This window comes from Macaca mulatta, chromosome 1 (assembly GCF_049350105.2).
Source record: "Macaca mulatta isolate MMU2019108-1 chromosome 1, T2T-MMU8v2.0, whole genome shotgun sequence".
In the NCBI taxonomy this organism is placed as follows: Eukaryota; Metazoa; Chordata; class Mammalia; order Primates; family Cercopithecidae; genus Macaca; species Macaca mulatta.
The window spans coordinates 199,962,212-199,986,112 of NC_133406.1; the positions used below are offsets into that span (position 1 = coordinate 199,962,212).

A 23,901-nucleotide genomic window follows, 5' to 3' on the forward strand; every position below is an offset into this window, starting at 1 on the left:
GGACGAAAGTCAGACAGGAGGAAAGACTCCCGCTCCCTCCACGTAGGAAGAGCCAGGGAGGGACTGTGAGTGTGGCCATCAGCGAGAGCAGGGAGGCATGGAGGCTGCTAGGTGGGACAAGGCAGAGCTGGGCCCTGTATGCCTCCCTTCTTTGGATGCCTCTTGTCCTTAAGGGGCTGCCACCGCTGACCTCACCAGCCAGGCACCCTCCTAAGACAGGAATATTTTTACTTCCTGCTTGCCTAGGCCCCTGGCATGGGCTGGGGAGCAGCTGCCAGAGCTGTCTCATTAATTATGGGCACCACAATACCAGCTGTCTCTTGGCATGGACAGTGCCAGCCACCTGCCCCTACAATGCCCCTCAGAAGGCCAGCTCCCAGGGGACAGTAGCCATTGTGCCCCAAGGGACGCTAAGAAGAAAAGGCTGAGCTGGTGGCTGGAGATAACAGGGACAGGGAGGAGGGTTCTACCCTGGGGAGGACAGATAAGGAGGGGCTGAGTGAAGCCTGGGTTTGGGGCTCAGAGGGTGACACACTGGCAAGCAGGCAGAGTTGGGCTGGGCCAGTATTCCCTGAAGCATTTCCTGCAAGGAGTTCTCTTACACACACTTCTGACTAGCAAAAAGCCAAGGCTAGTCCCGGGGTCACAGAAAATCAGAGCCCTGGCCTCAGCCCACACACAGTCACAACACACCATGGCGCAGAGGGAAACTGAGACCACACACTCCTGACTTCCTACCCACCCCTCTGGCTGTTCCTTCTCTGTCTCCTTGCCCAGCTCAACTTTGCCAGCCCACCCACCTGCTAAATGTTGAGGTTCCTAAAAGCCCTGTCTGCACTATCTTCTCTTCATTTGTGTGAGTGCTTGTGGAATGAATGAATGAATGAATGAATGTGCTGGGAGTGGGGCGGGCTTACTGCTGCACAGCTGATGGGGCAAACAGTGGATCTCTACCAGAGGCCTCAGGGCTCCTGTCTGGGCTCCGCCCCTTCCCAGACCCTGTGAAGTTGGGCTGGAGTTGGGCAATAGGGCAGCTCTGGCTAGCCCTAAACCAGGCATTTGGTGCAGGGGGAAGTTTCTGGCACTGTCAGTGAGCATCCTGGCTCTGTGTGTGACTTGGCATGTGGCCCCAGGAAAGTCACATAGCCCCTTTGAGCTTCAAAGTGGTGTCACAGTTGGGTTGGGGACATGGGTCAGCACACAGGGTTGACACACCAGTGCAGTCATACAGCCCTGCTCCTGGGGCTTCTTCCTGGGCATCTTGTACCTGGATGAGGTTGGCTGCCGGCATCCTCCGTTTCTCGAAGTGTTTCTGCCGGTGCTGCTCCTGGACCTTCAGGGCGAAGCCGGACCCTAGGATGCCCTAGAGGGATAGGGCATGGTTGGGGGAATGTGATGGCAGTGGTGGGGCAGTAAGAGGCTGCAAGGCTGTCCCCATCCCTGCCCCTCTGAGGTGCTCCAGGGTCCCCAGGCAGATTTGTGACAGGGGCTGAGCAGGTCCCACCCTCAGCCTCCCCGACCAACTGAGCAGGAGGCAACTCACGGCAGGCAGGGCAAAGAAAGAGATGCCCAGTAAGGCGAAGCCAGCAGCCAGGACCCTGCCCAGCCATGTGTGCGGTGTCTTGTCACCATAGCCGATGGTTGTCAATGTAATCTGGAGACACAGGTTACCAGCAGGACTGGTCACGGGGGCCACCTATGGCTTGTTGGGGGTACAGGCAGGTAGGAGCCTGATCATGAGGGAAGGGGCCCGCGGTCACTCATGGGGGCTGGTTAGGGTCATGGATGGATTCTCCCTCTCCTGGGCTGGTCAGGGGAAAGAGGTACAGTCACAGGGGCTTGATGTTGGGGGCTAGCTGGGGACAGATGCAGGTCCACCAGAGCAGGTTGGGGGTTTAGCATTGGGGCTGGTCTCAGGGAGGTTCCAGCTCTAGTGAGAGGGCAGGGACAGGCCCGCTCAACCCTGAGTCAGGAGTCACAATGGGCATACCTCGGGAAGTTCCCAGGGAGGGTCCCAGGGAGAAGGGCAGCCCTGCAAAGACTCACGCACCGTCCCCCACCAGAGCGAGTCGGCGTAGGAGGAGAAGTCGGAGTTGGCGTCCTTCTCGGCCAGGTAGACCAGGAAGGAGGCGAAGATGAGCACCAGGAACCCGATGTACCAGGCGGTGATCAGCTCCTGCGAGGCAGGCGGAGGGGCGCGGTAAGGAGGGCTGTGCCTGCCTGGGAGATGTGGGGGGCTTCCACACGGGAAGGGGATAAAGGTCCCCCATCTCCCGGAGTCCCTGGCTCACTTTTCTTTCTCAGCTCCTCCCATCAGGGCGACCCTGCCCTGGCCTTCGCGAAACCGCCAGCACTCTCCCTACCCCGACTCCTATTCCCACCTTCACCCCCACCCCGCCTGCCTTGAGTCTCCAGGTTCCAGGCTCAGGACTCCAGCACCCTGCCCACCTTGCCCTGCCCCGCAAGTCCCACTTTCAGGCTTCCACGTGGGGCCCACCCTAGCCCCGCTCCAGCCCCACCCTCAGGTCCCACCTCAGCTGTCCACTTTGTGGGAAGAGTGGTCCCTTCAAACCCAAAAGCATCTGGGGGAAACCCTCAAGCCCCGCCTCTCCGGCCCCGCCCCCTGATCTGGTCCGGACTCCTAGGCCCGCCCCTACCTAACTCGGACTCTACTTCGCCCCACCCACTTAGACCTCGGGCTCCAATCCCCGCAGGCCCCACGCCTTCCTAGCACCGAGACAGCCCCTCTAGCCTCGCCCTCTCCGCCCTGCCTGCTCTGCTCTTGCCCCAGACACGCCCTCGAGCCTCCGCGCGCGGTCCGCAGGCCTCACCTTGCTGTGAGCGTAGACCACTGAGCCCAGCAGCTTCCAGGTGCCGCCGCGGCGGTCCATGCGCACCATGCGCAGGATCTGCAGGAAGCGCATGCTGCGCAGCGCAGACGTGGCGAAGATGTTGCCCTGGGTGCCCGCGGCGATGACGGCCACCGAGGCCACGAACACGATGAAGTCTGCAGGGGCGGGAGCGGCGAGGTCGCAGCCAGCCCACCCCGCGCACGGACCCGGAGGCGGGGACTTCTGGGGCTGTGGCAGGGGACTGGGGAGCGAGGGGGAGGGTCCGTTGAATCTGTGCCGGTCTCCAGGGTCAGAGTCAGGATTGGGGTCAAGGCGTCACCCTGGCTCCTGGGGTCAGGGGTCAGGTCGGGCGGGGCGCGCCTCATTACCTATGACACAGAAGGGCTTTCTGGCAAAGCGGAAGCGACCCTGCCATCCTCGGTAGCGGCAGCAGCATCCGGCAGACCAGACCCGGACGATGTACTCCAGGCCAAACACCACGATCATCACGAATTCCTGTGGGACCAGGAGCCTGAGTTCTGGTCCTCACTCTCCAGAACTGAGGCCCAGGTCACAGCGCGGACCCAGCCAGGAGTCCCTGGGTTAGGGGGACCAGGGCTTCCTCAGACCCCTCTCCTGGAGTTTCCTGGACTTGAGGATTCCGGAGGGCAGGAGACCCCCTCCGCCTCCTGCAAGAAGACTAAAAGCCCGAGCGTGTCCTCCCCTTCCAGCCCCCATGAGCTGATCGGATTTTTCTGCTCCTCAACATGCCCTCCCCGTCCCAGCTGTCTCAGACTCCCTAACTCTGACCGGGTGACAAAAGGGTGGCTGGCTGTCAGCTGTCTCCCTCTGTGGGGCTTCCGTTTGGTGTTCTGTGTTTAGGCAAAAACTGAACTAAAATCCACCACACGTGGAGTTTGCAGATTTTGTCCTGAGAAGGGGTGGAGCCTACTCACTTCTATTCTGGACCCATCAGAAGCCCTTGCATAGAGGCAGGAGGTCCCCCAACACTTGCTATAAAGTGGGGATGATGCCCACAGAGGGGCAGCCACAGCTGAGGGAACACAGCACAGCAAGCTGCTCTCTGAGCCATGGTATGAGAAGCCTCTTTCCACCTTCAGCCCTCAGCCCAGAGGTGCTACCTCACCTCACACAGCCCCCTCAGTCCTGGACTCCCAGCACTTACCAAGATGAGGAGACACTCGTTGGCAAGTTCCTGGTGCTCCTGAATAGTGGACAGCACAGACAGCACCAGGCAACTGAAGACCAGCAAAAATCTACAATTGCAGCATGAAGGAGAGGGTTAGATTGTTGGAGGGACAGGGCGGCCAAGGGTGCCCCTGGCAGGGGGTTACAGAGCCAAGAGAGGAGAGCATTATTTTCAGAGAATTACGTGGCAATCAGAATCAGAATTCCCTGGAGTTACAGCTCTGTGCTGGGCACCAAAGGCAACAGCACCCAAGCCCCAAGCTACTGGACCTCACAACTGTCTCAATTGCCCCCTGCTGCAGGCTGCAGCTCAGAGAGGTAGTCACTCATCTGTGAGTAGCAGGTCTGTCTGGGCTGGCAGTGGAAACAGACTGACTCAAGGTTCCTCCAGGTCTAGGCACCCACAAGTGGTGGCCACAGCCCCAGCTTGGTTTTAAGATGTCTTGGGAGAAGTGCTCCAGAGGTCAGCCCAGGGCTCAGGGAAGGTCAGCAGATGAAGGAGGGGCCTTCTTTCTTAGGCACTCCAAACTGGCAGGAGCCTGGCCTCATCTGCAGAATTGGGACAACTGCCCCTGCCTTCGTGGAATTAAGTAACGAGATAGCTAGAAAAGGAAAGAGGATCATGGAGGACAGGTAGAGAAGGAAGGATGCAGGGGGGAGAGGATGTAGAGAGGGGAATTGGGCAGTGTGGAGCTGGGCCATCGAGGCCAGGAACTCCCCTGCAGACAGTGTGAAACTACAGAGTGGCCCAGACCCAGATGCTTAGAAATGGAAGGAACTTTAGACTTTAGCACATCTAATACTTCCCTCCTCTCCCATTGCACCACGAGGAAACGGGCCCGAAGAGGAAGAAGGACTCACCCTTTGTCACCCAGTGTGCCCAGGACAGAGCCGAGATTAGAGCCAGGGTTCCCAACTTCCCCGTGGATGAAAGAGGACAAAGGGCATGAGGAGAGGAGCTGGTGGCCTTGGCAGTATGTGGATGGGTGAAGGAGAGCAGGGTGAGAGGTCACAGGCTGCAGACACAGCAAAGGCGAATGAGGTGGCCTCCAGGAGCACCCCTCTTTGGGATAGGGGTGTGCTGAACATGCACGCACCCCGGAGGAGACTCCAGAGGGAATGGGCTTCTCTGGAAATACATTTCTGTGTACTGACCTGCCAGCCTGCCCAGATGTCCCCAGTCTCCCAACCTCTGCACCGTTGCTGGCACGGTGCATGCTACACAGAACACCTCATGTCTGTGCCTGCGAGACTCTGCTCACCCTCCATGCCTACAGGAACACAAATGCTACATGCTCTGCAGAGCCTCTGATTCCTGCACCCCACTATCCCCACTTCAGAGCTGCCAACTCCCGATGCTTGCCTCCCTGTGTGTGGCCCAAGTCACTTTCTATGTGGCTTTATTTATATTCATGTTTCATGGTGACCTTAAGGGCAGCAGCTCAAGGTCAGAGAGATCTGAGTTTGGATTCCAGTCCTGCTTGTGTGTGTGGTTTTGGGAGCGTCACCTGCCTTCTCCGAGCCATCTCCTTATCTATGAAGTGGAGGCTATGGGAGGAAGACATGCAAAGGGCATGGCACTACCCTGGCTCACTTGCACCTCCTGGACAGGGGCTCCTGGCCATTTTGGGGGTCAAGTGTATCCCAGCAAATGCCCCTGGTTTGAGAAGGTAGGTGGCAGATGTCGGTAAATTGTTTTGAGTGAATGAGTTCGAGAAGAGCTTATTCCTTGGCCAGTTCCAGACCAGAGCTGAGTCAGCAAAAACATGGGGCACTGGAGAACAGAAGAGCAGAGCACCAGCTCCTCGTGTTCAATAATTAATCACAAAAAAAGGCAGCGGCCACATGCACCTGCATCGGGACTGCAGCTGAAGCAGGGTTTGGGACTGGAAGGGCCCTCCATGAGGTCATCTCATGCAGCCCCCTCCTCGGGGAATGGCCGCAGCCAGGACTTTATAAGCCTTTACCTTGGCCTTGATAGACACCCTCCCGTCCGTTTCTCAGCTGACCTCAGAAGCTCAGGCAGCAGTGGGCCACTCTGGGGCCTTCTTCCGCAGTGTTTCATTAACGCTTTTCTTTTCTTTTATTTTCTCCTTTTTTTTTTTTTTTTTTTTTTTTTTGTTTTTTTTTTTTGAGATGAGTCTCACTCTGTTGCCAGGTTGGAGTGCAGTGGCACGATCTCGGCTCACTGCAACCTCCACCTACCGGGTTCAAGCGAGTCTGCTGCCTCAGCCTCCTGAGTAGCTGGGGCTGCAGGTGCATGCCACCGTCCCCAGCTAATTTTTGTATTTTTAGTAGAGATAGGGTTTCACCATGTTGGCCAGGATGGTCTTGATCTCCTGACCTCATGATCTGCCTGCCTCAGCCTCCCAAAGTGCTGGGATTACAGGTGTGAGCCACCGCGCCCGGCCATCATTAACACTTTTCTTGCCATGTCAGTAGTTACACATCTATAAAATTTCCACTTCACAATTGTAAAAAAAAGCAGATTATAAAACCTTAATGGCAATGTGATCCCAATGTTTGAAATAGAGATGGTTTTTATACACATACCGAGAGTCAGCAAGGCTATCTATGGGTGGTAAAATTAAGTAATTTGGCTTTTGTTTTGCTTTCTGCTTATCTGTATTTTCTTTTTCTTTTTTTTTTTTTTTTTTTTGAGACAAGGTCTCACTCTGTCACCCAAGCTGGAGTGCAGTAGCATGATCACGACTCACTGCAGCCTTGACCTCCTGAGCACAAGCCATCCTCCTACCTCAGCCTCCTGAGTAGCTGAGACCACAAGCACATGACACCACACCCCGCTAATTTTTTAATTTTTTGTAGAGATGGGATTGAACTATGTTGCCCAGGCTGGTCTCAAACTCCTGGGCTCAAGTGATCCTCCTGCCTCTGCCTCCCAGAGCTGGCAGTGTGAGCCACTCACCCAGCCTGTATTTCCTAACTTTTTTTTAGAACAGACATGGGTTGTTTGGGTAATAACAAACTAATCTAAAATTTAAAATGCAGGCCAGGCGTGGTGGTTCATGCCTGTAATCCCAGCACTTTCGGAGGCCGAGGTGGGCGGATAGCTTGAGGTCAAGAGTTACAGACCAGCCTGGCCAACATCGTGAAACCCCGTCTCTACTAAAACTACAAAAATTAGCCAAACGTGATGGCAGGTGCCTATAATCCCAGCTACTCCGGAGGCTGAGGGAGGAGAATCGCTTGAACCTGGGAGGCGGAGGTTGCAGTGAGCCGAGATGGCGCCATTGCACTCCAGTCTGGGTGACAAGAGCAAGACTTCGTCTCCAAAAAAAAAATAATAATAATAAAATAAAATAAAATGCATTTTCTTAACAAGACAAACAGGAAAAGCCCACTTTGGATCCTGCCCCACCCCTTGACCACAGTCGCCTCTGCCATTCAGCAGGTGTGAGGATGCGGCCGCCTCTCCCAGGTGTCCAGCTCGTGTGTCCAAATGCCTGCTCAGTGACTCTTCTTGGATGTGTGGTGGCCTCTCAAACCCAACACTTCCAAACACCAGTTCTCAATTTGTCCTCAAGTCCTCCTCACCTCCTGCTCCCCATCTCAGTAACGGCACCAGGGCTCCTCCAGGGCTCAGGCTCCTTGATTCTTCCTTTCCCTCCCCCGGCACATCCCCTTCTGAGCAAATTCCATTGGCTCTACCTTCAGAATCTATCCCTGGGCAGGCCAGGTCGCACCATCCCAACCAAGCCGCCACCATCTGGCATCTACCTGGCCTCCCTGCCTCCACTACGCCTGAATGTGACCACTCTCTTCAAAGCAGCCAGAGTCATCTTCCCACAATGCACAACTGGAAACCATCGCTCTCCACAAAGCTCTCCTCAGACTTCCATGGCACTTAGAGAGGGAAAGTCCAACTCCTTGGCACGGCCAGCAAGGCTCTGCGAGGTCTGTGCCTCCACCCCCACCTCCAAATTTGACCTTCTGCACTCTCCCGCTGGCTCACTGCACCCCACTTATTCTGGCCTCCTTGCCAGTCCTGGAACACACCTAACATATTTCCACCTCCAGGCTTTGAACCTGCTTTACTGTTTCCTCTGCCTTACCCAGGTCTGTTCCAATGCCACTTGCTTGGAGGGGCCTCCCCAGCCATTCCCTCTCTGAAAGAATGGCCTCATCTCCACTCTCTTGCCCCTTATTCTAACTGATTGATTGACTGATTTCACAGCACTACTGAAAGACTAAGTAAATGAATAGCAGGAGTTCACTGTTACCAAACATCAAAACACCATGTCACCAAGCCAAAGCCTCCAGGTTGCACCCACTGAAGAGGTCCCCAAAGCACATCCATCCCTGACTCCTCTGGCTGCCCCATATCTTTCCTAAAAAGGCACACCTCTGACCTTGACCATCTCCATTTGGCAGACACTGCTTAAAAAGCCCCGAACTTCACTTCTCCCTGCTTTAACCCACTGGCTAAGAGTTTCTATACCCTTGATACTCTCATTACATTTGAAGGGATGTACTTGGACTAATAGAAAACATCCTGGGAAGAGGCACAGTGGCTCACGCCTATAATCCCAACATTTGGGAGGCCAAGGTGGGAGGACTGTTTGAGTCCAGGAGATCAAGACTAGCCTGGGCAACATTGTGAGATGCTGTCTGTACAAAAAAATCAAAACAAAAATTAGCCGGGCATGGGGGTATGCACCTGTGGTCCCAGCTACTCAGGAGGCTGAGGTGGGAGGATCACTTGAGCCAGGGAGGTTGAGGCTACAGTGAGCTGTGATCTCGCCACTGCATTCCAGTTTGGGGGACAGAGCCAGACTCTGTCTCTCAAAAAAAGAAAAGATCCTGTGTTCCAGGCGCCTGAATAATTATCCGTATCTTCCAGATGAGGAAATAGGGCTCAGGGAGGCACAGGCTTGTTCAGGATCACACAGTGGATCTGTGGCAGAGCTGCAGCTCAGGCTGACCCTCAAGCTGCCTTGGGCTTCCTGGAGGGGGTTCCTCACACAGGGACAGCAGAAGAGAGATCAGTATCTGGAGGTCAGGGGTAGAGGAGACAAGGCGAAGGAGCCCCTTAGCTGGGATTTCATGCCTGCCACAACTAGGGTGTGGCATTCATCCAACAAAGGACTATCCAAGTATTCTCTCTGGCCCTCCCTGGGGCCTCAGTTTCTCCATCTATACAAATATAGATGAAACATGGGTGCTGGCTGGCCTCAGCCCTCTCTAATCTCCCCATCAGACAGGCCAGACTAGCGGCCACTTTCTAGGACATCTTTGCCTATCATGTCTGACTGCAATTTGTGGCCCATGTTCTTTCTCCCTTGCCCAGCCCAGGAGGCAGAATGGAACAGGCAGGTGTTGCCTGGCTGGCTCTCCCCAGCTGGGCTGATCACAAGGCTGATACAACCTTTCCTCTCCATATGCCCCGTCTCCCCATCCCATGACTAGCCCACTCATTCAGGAGGGAGGAAGAGGATAGACATGAAAAAGTGAATGGTTTGCTTAGATTTGTGGTTTTCAAACTACGGTGGGTGTCAGAGTTGCCTGGAGGGCTTGTTAAAATACTGATTTCTGGGACCTATTCTTACAGTGTCTGATTCAGTAAGTTCGAAGTGGAAAATCTGCATTTCTACAAAGGTCCCTGGTAGATACCATTGCTGCTACTATGGGGACCACACTTTGAGAATCACTGGCTTAGCTGATGGGAGCAACTGCAGCTGACTCAGTTATTAGCCAGCTCAGGGCTTTTTAAACAACTGCAATCACTGCCTTCTCCCCATTTATACCTCCTCAAGTCACTGTCCAGAAGCGGCCACAGGGCAGGAGGAGGAGAAAAGCTCTGCTGGGGAGGTGGCTCTCGTGCTGTGCCCTGAAGTAATAACCATAACTGCTCCTGCTGGCCAAAGGCTTCCTATTGGCCAGGTACTGTGCCAAGCCCTCTATACGCATGCTCTTAATCAGTTCTCACGATAACCCCATGGAACCGTACCATAATCACCCCAATAAGGAGAGGGTGGCTCAGAGGCGTATACTATGGTGACTGCAGAGCTCTGTGAATGTACTAAAATCCTCTGAATCGAACACTTTAAAAAGAGGAACTTTACAGTGTATGAATTATATCTCAATAAAGCTGTTATTCAAATGAGAAAAGAAAGGTATATTAACTTGTCCAAAGTCATAAGAGCAGGACCTGAGCGCAGGACCATCTGGACCACCGGGCCCTGGTAATGCTCTGGGCCTCAGTTTCCCTCTCTGAAACACACGCAAAGGTCGGGGACAACTCAATGATGGTTAAGGTCCCTGCAGCTTGGTAACTCTCCAGCAGTGGGGTGGAGAGGATCGGCCATCAGTTTAGCTCCAGATTGTCTGGGATGTCCCTGGATCAAGCTCAGGTCTCTCTCTTCATACCCACTGGGCGTTTGCCCAGTGTCCACAGCTCTCTCTCTCTCTCTGTCTCTCTCTCTCGACATGTCCAACATGTCCCTGGAAGGACAGCTGCTGGGAGGCCAGACCAGAGAGATGGGGATATGATGGGGGTAGGGGAGATGGCAGGGCATCTCACAGCAGAAAAGAGGTTGTCACCTGATCCTTCTGGGCTATATTCACTTCAGACACATTAATTATCATCTACATTCAGCCGGGTTTATTGTAAAACCAGAAATGAATAATCCAGGTCCCAAGGAATTAACAACACAGAACATAACACAGGGGTGACGGGATGGACGAGGCCATGACAGTGTACTCAAGAGGTTGAGGAGAGTCCCAAGAAGCCTTCCACACAACCAAAGTGGAGGGATCAGTGAAGACTTCTTGGAGGAGGTAACTGGACAGGGGTAGGGCTGCCCCAGGCAGAGGAAGCAGGATGTGCAAGCAGTGGGAATGTGGCCGTCGAGGCAGAGCCCACAATGGCCAGCAGTTCTGGATGACGTGGCCTAAAGTGAAGTGGGCAGTGGAAAAACCAAGAGGGCCAGATCCAGGGGCCTTGAGTGGCACTCGCAGGCACTGTGAACATGATCCCAAAGGCAATGGCGAGTCATTGTGGAGTTCTTTTTTTTTTTTTTTTTTTTTTTGAGACGGAGTCTTGCTCTGTCGCCCAGGCTGGAGTGCAATGGTGTTGGCTCACTGCAACCTCCGCCTCCTGGGTTCAAGAGATTCTCGTGCCTCAGCCTCCCGAGTAGCTGGGATTACAGGCGCCCACCACCACGCCCAGCTAAGTTTTGTATTTTTAGTAGAGACGGGGTTTCACCATGTTGGCCAGGCTGGTCTTGAACTCCTGACCTCCAGTGATCCACCTGCCTCGGCCTCCCAAAGTGCTGGGATTACAGGCATGAGCCACTACACCTGGCCAATTGTGGAGTTCTAAGAGAGGAAACGACACAGTCCAATCTGCACCTCAGGACCACTCAGGGGAGTACACAGAATAGATCAAAGGAGATAAGACTCAGCAGAAAGACCAAGAAGGCTCCACAATAGCTCAGACGAGAGATGACTGTGGCCTGGCCCGGGGTGGTGGCAGCAGGGAAGAGAGGTGGATGGATTGGACAATACTGCAGGAATAGGGCTTGGTGATTAACTGGAAACAGGAACTATGAAGGAGAATAACCTCTATTTCTGGTTTGGGCATTGGATGGAAGAAGGTGCCATGAGTGCCTTCACGGGACGGGGGAGATTCTGGTGGAGAAGCAAGTGTCGGGTGCTGGACATGTTGAGAGAGAGAGGGCTGTGGGCACTGGGCAAACACTCCATGGGTATGAAGAGAGAGACCTGGCTGGAAATGCATTTGGGGAACATCAGGGGAGAGGTGATGACTGAGGTCACGGGAGCAGCTGAGACAGTCCAGAGAGCATGTGGCAACGTTAGAGGAGGACCCAGTGGAGCCCCAGCGGTGCAGCAGGAACAGAGGCCCTCTCCGCAGACTGGGAGGGATAGCCAGAGAACTGGGAGGGAAAGCAGAAGATGGAAGTGTCAGAGAGGCCACGTGAAGAACACATTTCAAAGCAGGAGTGGACAACAGTGTCAAATGCTGCCAAGAGGTCAAGTGAGATAAGGCGTGAAAAATGTCCCCTGGATTTGGTGACATATTGGAGATAAGGCGTGAAAAATGTCCCCTGGATTTGGTGACACATTGGTCACTGGGTTCCTTGGCAAGGGCAGCCTTCTCTCAGAAGGACAGGAAGACTAGAACAGGCCCAGATAAAGTGAGGAAGGGGAGGGGCGGTGAGGAGGTAGAGACAGTGAGTGTAGGTTTAACTATTTGAAGATGTTTGACTGCAAAGAAGAGATCAGAGATTGTAGCTGGAGAAGGGTGCAGGGCACAGGGAACCTTTTTCTTTCCTTTTAAGATGAGAGAGCCAGGGTAGAAGGAGCCAGGAGATCAAGAAGGAGAAGTTGAAGATGCAGGGAGACAGAGGGAGTGATCAATGGAATGACGTCCCCAGGGAAGCTGGGAGGCTGGGATCCACAGCCAGGGAGCAGCTGGTGTAGAGCAGGAAGGACCCCTCCAGCTTCCACAGGGACAGGCAGGCATGCGGGTGGGAGGAGGCTGTGGGAAGGGAGGAGGCCAACAGCCCCTACTCACTGGGGGCTGCTCTGGGAAGAAGAGGCAAGGCCCAACTCTCAGAAGTGGGCAGGAGGGTGGGGTGGGGGCTCTGAAGAGATGGAGGAGGTATGGAACTGGGAGAGGAAGGTGGGAGAAAAGACCAGGCCTGGAGAGGAGTCCCATGGGAGCAGAGGACCATTATCCTCAGCAACGAGGATAGCTCTACAGACCTGGAACATCACAGGCACTCAACACATGCATTTCAGGGTTTTATTTAGGTTTTGTGTTGCTGTTTGCTTTTAAGGCTTGATTATCCAGTAGGAAGCAGCCTGTGTGAGAAGAGGACCCCTCCCCACCCCCAACTATACACCAAGGCCAAGGTAAATACAGATCCAGGCCTTGCCCCCTCCTTCCTCCAGAGCCTCCTTCCTTCTCTCGTCTTTTCAGCGTCCCTTCCAGACTGAGCCCTGCCAGCGTCTGGGGACTGCCCAGCCACCAGCAAGTTCCCTGATTTCTTTTCATTTGAGACAGGGTCTTGCTCTTTTGCCCATGTTGGAATGCAGTGCTGCAACCATAGCTCACTGCACTATCACTCTCCCAGGCTTAAGAGATCCACCTGCCTCAGCCTCCTGAGTAGCTGGGACCATCACACCTGGCTAATTTTTTTGATTTTTTAGTAGAGACAAGTCTTGCTATTTTTCCAGACTGGTCTCCAACTACCAAGTTCAAGTGATTTGTGCATCTGGCCTGGGGAGCGTGTGACTCTTTCCTTGCCCCCCAGACCACAGCCAAAGGCAGGGCTCTGTCTTCCCTCAGCTGGGGGACCCTGAGGCCTGTCTGTCCTCATTCAGCCAAGGTCCCTAGAGGGCACAAGCTATGGCCACCACCACCTTCTGGAAGAAAGGGGTTCCTTAAACCCCAAACCAGAGCTGATACTGAAGAAGGGACTTCAGCTAGACTTGACAGGCACTTCCTGACAAGGGGGTGCAGCCTGGAGAGCCCCAGACTCTTCTAGGGAGAGCAGGCACTTACTTTCTCCTGCAGGGGAATAAGGGGAGGGGCAGTAAGCCAGGCCTCAGAGCGAGGCTCTTTCCAAGAATCCTCAGGGGCTGGGAGGAGAAGTTTCCCCTGATCCAGCGATTCTAAATATGGCAAAGGGAGCAAGAGCACGTGACCCAGGGCCCCACACCAGGGCTGCCGCCACTGCCGCTGCTGCTTCTCCGGGCCAGAGGCTTGCGCTGGGGCTTAGAGATTGCCATGGGGTCCTGATGGAGCCTCAGTTTCCCTGTCTGCAACATGTAGGTGGAGCACTACTCAGTAATGGTCAAAGTCCCTTCTGCCTTATGACTCTCCAGCAGTGGGGTAGAAGGGAGAGAGTTGGCCCTCAGCTCAGTTTCTCTGAGGCTGTCCCTGGAGGGACAGCAGCCGCCAGCACATAGAACAAACTATGAAAAAAATGCTCCCTCTTGGAGGATGGATTAGAAAAAAGGCATTCCCGTTAGCCTGACAAGTTAGAAAAACTTGACCCCTCTAGATGGACCCATTAGAACAGGCATCCCTTCCTCTGGGCTGCCCCACCCCTGGGCACAGGCTGGATTCCAGCACCCCTCAGCCCTCTCAGCTGGCCCCTTTGTGGCGCCCAGACTGCATGACAGCCCTGTGGTTGGCTCCACGGCACTCTCCTGGCCACCACAGATTCATGGAGACCTGGAGACTGACCCAAGAAGGGCCCACCCACAGTTTGGGCTGAGCCAGTCGGATTTCTTTTGCAGGAATGGAACTAAGAACCACAGAGGAAAGTTGGCAGAGGAGAGAGATGGGCCACGAGACTGCACTACGCTGGAACCTCATCCCCCTGCTCTCTATCCCATGAATCCAAAATGTGCTTTCTGCCTTGAAGCCTCTCAGAATTCTTCTCTTTCCTTACCTATCTGTCCTCTACCTCCAGAAGCCAATTTTTCTTTTTCTTAATACCAAATGTGATAGTACAGAAGCCAGTTTTTATTGAGACAGCTTGAATAGTCTCTGTCCCACGGGACATGAAAGACAGTGTCTTCTAGACAAGGTGTTTGATGAGGAATAGCTTCCTCCTCTCCCACCTGGACCAGCCCCAAACCTTCTGACTTGTTCTGTCTGCTTCCTTCTGCAGTGCCAGCCAGCCTACCTGTTGTACCAGGTCAGTGGGCTGAGCAATGCGTTGACAAGAGCCAGAGTGGAACAAAGAGGACACGGGGGCATCCGTCTGTGGGGACTGGGCAGGCAGAGCTGACTTCTCAAACAGGGAGGCATGGGCCCTCCCAAGCAGGATGCCATTGAAAGGAAGAGGAACCATGGGGTGGAATTTAGGCAGCCGGGATTTGAGGAACTCAAGCAAGATGGCCAGTGGAAACCTTCCCTCGGTTCCACTGAGCAGCTCCATGCAGATTCGGGCAGCTCAGTTTTACATGCTGGCTTTGGCGTAAAATTTCATGTGAACAAAGAGCTTTGCTGCTTTTTAAAAAAGTGTGAAATCCACCGACTTGTGGGCCCAGGCCCAAACCCCTTAGCTTGATTGCAAGGAAAGCCCCACCCACCAGGCCAACTTGCTCTTCACCAGCTGGTGCCCAACCTGACACTTGGCATTGCATTATCATAGCTCTGTCCCTGACAACGGCAAATGGGCTCTTTCCCCTCCCCACCTTTACTCATGCTGTGTCTGAGTATGAGCTCTGACTGGTAGGGTTAGGTCAAAGCCCCCACCTCAGGCTCCCTTAACCCCCAATTCACCTCCAGAGGGAAAAGCAAATCCAAGACACCTGAGCCAGAAGGGTGCCTGCTGTGTTCCAGAACCACCAGGAAAGGAGTGGTCCCAGAGTGGAGTGAGCAAGGGGAGAGTGGTAGGGGATGAGCGCAGAGAGGCAGGGGAGGTGGTAAGCAGACCATCTACTGGCTGTGGTGAGGATCTTGGCTTTTACTCTGAGTGAGATGGAGAGTTTTGAGCAGGGAGTAGCTCAATCTGCCTTATGTTTAAAAAGATCACACAGGCTGCTGAGTGAACAGACTATGGTGGGGGAGCGAGGAGGAGGGAGCAATGACGTTTGCCCTATTGTGAGTTGGAAAGTATAATCCTGGCACGAGATGCCAGTGACTTTTTGTTTGTTTGTTTTTATTTTTAAGAGATGGGGTCTTGTTATGTGCCCAGGCTGGAGTGTAGTGGCTATTCACAGGTGCGATCCCACTACTGGTCAACACGGGAGTTTTGACCTGCTCCATTTCTGACCTGGGCCAGTTCACCCCTCCCTAGACAACCTGTTGGCCCTCTGCTCCCAGAAGGTCACCATATTGATGCCAAACTTAGTGCGGACACATAATTGACATAGCTCACCATAGCCCAGAACGCCTGGACTCAAATGATCCTTCCACCTCAGCCACCTGAGTAGCTGGGACTACAGGCACATGCCACTTCACCCTGTGTGTTTTGTTTTGTTTTGTTTTGTTTTTGTTTTTCAGACAGGGTCTCACTTTGTTACCCAGGCTGGAGTGCAGTGGTGCAATCACAGTTCACTGCAGCCTCAATCTCCTGGACTCAAGCAACCCTCCAGCCTCAGCCCCCTGAGTAGCTGGGGCCACAGGTGGGTGCCACCATGCCCGACTAATTTATATTTATTTTTTTGTAGAGACAGGGTCTCCCTATGTTGCCCGGCTGGTCTCGAACTCCTGGGCTCAAGCGATACTCCTGCCTCCATCTCCCAAAGTGCTGGGATTACAGACATGAGCCACTACCAGCCGATGATGGTGACTTGTATGAGGGGAAGCGGAGGTGGCAAGACATGACCCAATACTGGCTATATCTGGGCACTGAAAGGTCCCTTAGAGATTAACTAACCTTCTCATTTATAGATGGGGAAACTGAGTCCCAGAGAGGGGCCTGGCTTACCTGTGATCATGCAGTAGATCAGAGACAGAGTTGGGCCTGGCACCCAGATTTCCTGATTCCTAAGGCAATATTCTTTGGATTTCTCCTCTTTCTGTAGAAGGACTCTGGCACCTGCCCCTCACTCCCGCCTCAAAAATTCCCTCATCCTGGGGCCAGGATGGGACCTGCCCCTGCCCTTCTTGCTGCATGTGACCTTGTGGCACTGGGTTCAAGCATTGCCCAGTTTTCCAGCTACTTGAACCTGGCAGGGGTCAGGGTAACCTCTAAGGAGCCTTCTGTCCTCTGAGTCAGCAGAACCTGCGCACTATATTGGAGGAGGGAGAGGGAGGGAAGAGTCCAAATCAAGGGAAAGAGTTAGTCCCTGCCACTGGTTTCTCAGTACTTCCAGGGCAGAGAGAGCACCAAAAGCTGACAGGGTCAAAAAGGAGCACTGCGGAGGGCAGAGTCCCCAGGGGAGCTCAGGTGCCAAGACTGAGCCCAGCCCAGGAGTTCTGTAGATTCAAGCCATTGAGGACCCCACCCAGTGGGTGGTTTGGGGACACAATGAGGAAGAGGGGTTTCAATGCCTTTGTTACTAATAAGCAAAGCAGCATGCAAACTCACAGGCCACACCTGGGGCATCTGGTTACAACTGCCCTGAGAGCCATGCTCCCACTGGGAACCCCAAATCCAGGACCAGCCAGACTGAATCCAGCGGGCTTTGCAAGCTGGAAAAGGCTTGCTGTGTGACTCGAGGCCAGGAGCGCAGCTTCTCTGGGCCTGTCCCACAGCTAAGGTGGAAGGGTGGTTGGGAGGTTCTTTAACTGGAAGCTGGGAGGACATCTGCAGATACTCTTCTTAGTCTCCTCCGCCTGTAAAAAGAAAGGCTGCCCAGCCTGCAGGTCCAGCTGATGGAGCAGGATCCTGTGTGGTGGCTCTGAGAGAGGTGTCAGGATTGGGTGCAGCAGAGGGAGAAGCAGAAGGGCGTGGACAGAGCTAGAAAGCTGGGTCGGTGGGTTCTCTCTCCTGACTCCGCCACCAGTCAGTTGAAGACTTGGCAAACTGTGTCTGAGTCTCAGCTTATTCCTCAGTGGGAGGAAGGGATTGGGTGGGAGTCTCTCAGGGTCCTATTTTTTGCTGATCCATCTGGGACTGGCAATTCCAGCTTCCCTAATGGGAAGTAAGGCCGTGGACGGCTCCTGAAGCTGCCAGTCCACAGGGACTTCCATGTTCTGGGAGTCTCCAGAAGAGGAGGGTCTTTTACATTTCATTTGCATGGGAAGTTTAGAGGACCTCCTTCTACCTCCAAAACCCTCCCATAATTGAATAATGATAGCAACGAGGGGTCAGGGAGGACCAAAGCAGAACTTCCAGTAACTTACTAACCACAGAAACGGTGCTGGATATAGGGGGAAGGGACAAATTGTATCTCTGGTCCTGATGCCCCCTCCTCTTCTAAATGAGGCAGACAATCCCTAAAAGTATCTCTGTCAAAAGAATGGGCTTGAAATCAGCTCAGCTCTGCCTTGGCTGTGTGACCTTGAGCAAGTTAACTGTCCCTCTCGGGACTCAGTTTCTTCGACTTTCTAATGGGACCAATGATCCCTGGTCCGGCAGTCTGGAGGCAGGGGTCTTCCCCGGGTGAACCCGCAGAGGGGTCGCAGAAAGGCTTGGGTTCAGGCAGGGACACTGGAAGCAGACACCCGGCGCGGCTTCTCGGGAGAGTTACGGGTTCCTTGGGGGAGGGCTCCTGGGGGACTCCTCCCCCAGCACAGCCCTCTGCCCACTTCCCCCGCCCGGGCCCCTTCTCCCCAGCAGGGGCGCCCCTGCTCGGCACTCCCGGGTGCCCCCGGCCCGCCTCGGCGGGGGCGGGGCTTACGGGAAGGGGCGGGGCATGCCGGGGGCGGGGAAGGGTGGGCGGGGCTCCTGAGTCCCTGGGAGGGGCGGTGCTCTGCCAACGCCCGGCCCCGAGAGCGGGAGGGGCGGGGGCGGCACTGCGGCTCCGGTTACCTCCCCGCGGCCTCCCCCGCCCGGCCGGCTACTTTTTCCGTTTCCAAATTAACAATTGAAAACGCGGCGGCCTGAAAGGCGAGCAGCGGGCCAAGCGGAAAGTGTGAAGGTGCCGCCGCGTCCCCGAGGCCGGGGGCGGAGAGGGGGGACGCGACGCCGGGGGCGGAGAGGGGGTCGCCGCCCCGACCTCGCCCACCCACCGACGCCAAATGCGGGGAGTGCGCGCCCCAGGACCCAGAGGAGCCCAGGCCCCTGAGCTGAGTCCTGGTCTGATCCGGCCCCTGGTACCGTTCTGGCCAGGGTCGCAGAACCCAGTGCCCAGGCTCGGGATGGTTCCAGCCCCCGAGGGGACATGGGGTGGGGCGATAGCGCTGGGTTTCCACTCTCGAGGCTGAGTGCCCAGGTGGGGCAGGTGCCAGGTAGCACCCTCACAGCACCATCCTAAAGGGCTCTTGGAGTAGGTAGTTTCACGTGTGACCTCAAGTAAGTTATTTCACCTTACTGAGACTCAGTTTCCTCATCCGGAAAATGGGGAGAGAAGACGCACCGACCATACAGATAGTGCGGAATAAATTACACAGTAGGTAGCAACTATTACTATCTTGTGTGGGTAATGATGATAATATTGAGTCTCAAGCCCCCTGCCCCCTCCCATCATAGCCTAAGGAGTTGTCCACCAAGGGAGAATACTGGAGTATTCTGGTCCCCTCGCCTCCTCAGGACCTCCCCAAATCCCACCCCACAGATAAAGAAATCAAAGTCGGGTCCTTGTAAAGGGCTCAAAGTCAGGGGTGAGTAGGAAGAACTAGGCCTGAGCCCAGGTCCTGGCCCCGAGGCCCAGGCTGTTCTTACAGAGACAGGTGCTCCCTGGGGCCAGCATCCTGGGCATGGGACCCCTTCTCCTCTCTCATTGTCAAGAGAGGTGAGTGCTGACACAGGGCAGCTGGAACAAATAAGTAGGTAATGGGAAGAGTCCCTGTTCCCAGGCATCCAGCCCAGGCACAGACTGCCAGATGGTAGACACCGGGGATAGATACAGTTCCTGGTCCTCCCGCCCCCCATAATGTAAGCTCCATGAATGCAGGTACTTGATCTTGTTCCTACTTTCTCTCCAAAACCTAGTGCAGGGCCTGGTGCATTGTAGGTTCTCAATAAATGTTGAGTGAGTGAATGAATAAATGAACGAATGAGTGGTCCAGGCAGCTGGGAAAAGCCTCTTATACAACTGTGGCCTCTTGCCTGGCCACTTGTGTGAAGTGGCTTGCTTTGGGGAGGGGGGTTTTAGGGTGAGTGCCCCTCTCCCCAGCCTGGAGACCTAGGGCAGTGGAATAGCAGAAGAAGAAGACAAAAACTGAGACAGAACAAAGGAGGAGGAGATAGGAGATGTGGTCCCAGAAAGCAGAGTTAAGATCCCCTCTTTCTTCCTAGCCCCTCAAGTCCTATTCCTGGCCAGCCCAGGACTCACCCCCATTCCCCTTCCCCCCAGCCAGCCTCTCACTGACCACCACAATTCCAGCCCCCCATCCCCACCTCCAGTCCACTTACCTTGCAGTCGGAATGCCTCTTCCTCAGCCCCTACCCCATTTACAATCCTACAACAGCTTCTTACTGTTAAAATAGAAAACCCAAGCTCCTCAGACCAGCAGTTGAGGCTGTACACACACCCTAAGCACCAGCCGCACTCGACTTCCCCATTCCCTGTACATTTCCACCTTGGTGGCTTTCATGCTGCCTCCCCTTCTTGGGCTGTCTCTCTTCCACCCCATCAATCCATGATTGGCTTTGAATAGAAGAGCTTCTCTAGCCCCTGGTTAGGATCCCAGGGCCCCTGTGGGCCCCCTCAGGCACCCGTCGTCACACTATTTTACGAGAGTGAGAATGTTCCTACCCACTTACTCCTCACTGAGATCCATCCCTCTAGGGCAAGGCCAGTCTGGCTCCTCCACAACCCCCAGCCTGGCCCCAGCTGATGCTCAGAGAGTATCTAGGGAGTGAACAGAAAGACATAGTCACCAGGGCCTTACGCTTCAGTGAATGGGACTTCCACACTGTCCTGTGAAGCCTGAGAGTTCTGGGTAAGGCTGTCTTGGGGTTGCTGCAGAGGTGGGTGGGTGGGTGGAAGGAGGATTGATGCAAGCTCACCCCTAACTCTGGCAGGACTGGGGAGAGAGTATAAATGGAGACTCACATACCTTAAGTCTAAATATTTAAAAGTTTCAATCAAGTTAACAAACTTTTAAATAAAATACGCTCTGTCCTTCCTGACACATATACCTTCACAAAGATCTAGGTTTGAATTTTAGTTCTTGGACTCCTTGGAATCTGGCAGGGAAGGGACAGCCAGCCCCCGCTACCCTCTGATCCTCATATTCTCTTTCCACACTGGGCCCATCCCTCCCCAGGAAGGCCTTGGGTGCACTCCTGGGGGTGCCTCAGCCTGCTCTTCCAGGCTTTCGCTATACCCACTGCCAACAGCCGTCCTTGAGCGTAGGGCTGCTCTGACAGCCCCTGGGAGGATGAATTGGAGAAGGGTCTGTGCAGACCCTGGAAGTAGGCATAAGTATTTGGCCAGGGAATTCCAGGGTTACCTGGAATGTGTTCTAGAGCAAGGAGGACCATGTACAGGCTCTGGGTTGATATGCCAGGGCCATATAGGCTGAGTGGGTAGAATTCTGGGCCCCAACCCGTGACTCCACCCAGAGCAGCCCTGCTTTGATCTGTTTTACATACTGTGCTTCTGTGTCAGGTGTCATTCAAAGAACCAGATCTATGACTTAAAACAGTGTGAAAGGCTCTAATCTAGATCCTGCCTGCTACTGAACATGGGAAGCTGAGGTTACCAGGAGGCCAGTGACTGCATTCAGGCAGTGGGTTGGAGCAAATCCAGGGTGCAATCCCAGGTCTCCCTCGTGGAGGCCAAGGCCTGGGAGCATATTTCTGAGGGATAAGACCTAGGGCCTCCAATGGGACAGGCCCCCAGGAGGTGGTGAGTGCTCAGTCCCTGGTGGGAGCCAGCGGGCCTGCTGCTGGGGCCTCCTGCCATGACAGGGCGCTGGACCCTCAACTCAGGTCGCCTAGCTCAGGAGTGGGGAGGCCAGACCAGGCCAGAGAAGGAGAGGGAGTCCTGGTATAAACAACCGTGGGGGGACCAAGATGTTTTCTCGTCTCCCAGGCGACGGCAGTGTTTACTGCCTAGCGAGGAGGGGGGCATGGCCCACACATTTGCCTCCCTGACTTGTAGCCAAATTTTTCCAGGAAGGGGTGGCCCAGGATGAGCCCCAAACACTCCTGCTCTGCACCCCAATCATCTTACCCCAACTCTGCCCCAAGAGACGCCCTGAACCTCCCTGACATCGCCCCCATCTTTCAGTCCCACATGCTATGTAGCACTGTACCTCCATCAGTCCTGAATGCCCCAGCATTGCCCCCTAGCTCCTAATTCTGTTCACAGAGTAGGAGGGTGGGGAACAGAAGCAGGACAGGGGAAGGCCCCAAGCAGAGGAACTGGGTGTGTGCCAGGGATCTGAGCTGGGGCTGCTGGGCATGGGGCAAGGACAAACCTCTCCCACGGCCCTGGCCAAGACAGAGGGAGGGCTGCAGCCCTTGGATTAGGAGCGTGCAAATCCCTCTCCCCAGCCCAGGGCCCACCCCATGCCTGTCATGTGAAGGGCATTAAATGACCAGACCCCAACAAGGGAGGGGCTGGCAGGTGCCCACATGGTCATGCCACAGCCAGCTCCTTTGCCCAGGCAGCCAGGCCAAGGAGAAAAAAAACCCTTGATGCAGGAGGGCAAGTGGCAAGGTCCCCTTCCCCCATGGCAGCAGCTGCAGGCAGGTCCCAACACAGGGGCACAGGGATTGGTGTGGCTTGAGTTCCAGCCAGCAGCCCAGCCCAGTTTCCACATACATATGCACACCCTGCCCAGCTGACGATGGGTCTTGTTGAAACACCAACTGATTTTCACTGAGAGCACAGGCTCAAAAATGGGGCTGTGTCCATCAGGGGTCCTAGACAGGCATCTGGACCCCTGGAGTCCAACCCTGAGTCAGCAACTTCTCAGCTGAATGACCCTGGGCAAGTCACTTCTCCTTTCTGAGCCTCAGCATAAAATAGCATAATAGTATCTTCCTCCAGGGTTGTTACATGAATTCAGTGGGATTCATTGAACAAACGGTAATTAAAGCCCACAATGGGTCCAGCATGCCTGAAACAGCTTTGTGGACCATCGGTGGGAGACAGGACCTCCTTCCCAGTACACGTAGTATTTTGGACCTCGAGCTAACGCTCGACAGGTGAAAAACATCTGCCCAAGACCATGCAGAGGGTGCCTAAGCCCAGGCCAGCTCCTGGGAAGCTCTGCAGAAAGGTTTTCACTGTTATTTGTCATCACTGGAGACAACTAATATGCTTGGACTGAGCCTGGGTTCTGGTCTGGGCTCTGCTGCTGACCTGAGTTTAGTCCCTGCCCTGTTCTGAGCCTGTTCCCCCCTCAGAAGAATGAGGCGGCTGGATGACACCAGTGATTTCCACACTCTGTTGAGCTTCAAGAAAAAGACAGAGCTGGGGCTAGCTGAACTGCCAGGACTCTGCCCCTTCGCCAGGGTGTCCCTCCATTATCTGGGCCAAATCCCAGTGTACCCTTTTGGAGCCATTATAAGGCTGCTATTCTAGGGACCTCCATGGACCCCAAGTTCATATCCCCAGATTCCCTTTCCAGACAGCCTCGGCGCCTGCACCCACCCTCTCTGCTTCCAAGGCCACCCCCACAAACCCCCCAGCTCCCAGCTCAACCACACACACCTCCCCGCAAGCCAGAGTTTGCATAAGCAGCTGGACTTTCCCTATAGGCAAAGTCCTAGGGCTCCGAGTCAGGTTAAGCCAGGCCCTGGGCAGGGTTGGTCGATGGCTCTGGAGGAGACTTTCAGGAGGCTGGACCCTGGGGGGAAGGTAAAGGAAAAAGGGGGACTAGTTGGTAGCATCCCCAGGGCTCCTTGCCAGAGTCCTCACCCCTCCAGCATCCTCCTCAACAGTCCCAGAAAGGAGTTTCTAAAACACGAATCTGCCATGTTACTTCTGACATCACTTCCTTCCCATCACCCTCTCAGGAAGCTGCAGCCCTTCAGCCCGGTGTCCTCATTGCTGAGCCTGGCCCTGTCACATCCCAGCCTCTATCCAGATACCTCTTGCCTTCTCTAGGATCCCACTCTTCTGATTTCTTGCTGTTCTTTGCAAATGCCCTGTTCAGCCTCACTTCTGGGTCTCTGCCTGTGCTATTCTCTCTGCCTGAAACACTGTTCCTTGCTCCTTTTCACCTGGGTAACTCCTACTTCTACTCATCTTTCAGTCTCAACTTAAGCCTTTTCCTCTGGGAAGTCTTCCCAACCATGCCCAGATTGGGGCTGGGCTTGGCCCTCTGTGCTGGGCTCCCACAGGACTC

At 54.7% G+C, this 23,901-nt stretch overlaps 1 protein-coding gene across 2 annotated transcripts in view; it reads right to left on the reverse strand.

The window, feature by feature from the left end:
* KCNQ4 (potassium voltage-gated channel subfamily Q member 4) overlaps positions 1-23,901 on the reverse strand; it is a 56,899-nt gene that overhangs the window by 19,373 nt on the left and 13,625 nt on the right. For both annotated transcript variants that reach the window (XM_015136666.3, XM_077961712.1), the window contains exons 2-7: positions 4,018-4,108; positions 3,221-3,347; positions 2,832-3,007; positions 2,051-2,176; positions 1,544-1,654; positions 1,268-1,363 (exon numbers count right to left, since the gene is read on the reverse strand). In XM_015136666.3, the coding sequence (XP_014992152.1) occupies positions 1,268-1,363; positions 1,544-1,654; positions 2,051-2,176; positions 2,832-3,007; positions 3,221-3,347; positions 4,018-4,108 (727 nt within the window). The remainder of the gene's footprint in view (positions 1-1,267; positions 1,364-1,543; positions 1,655-2,050; positions 2,177-2,831; positions 3,008-3,220; positions 3,348-4,017; positions 4,109-23,901) is intronic.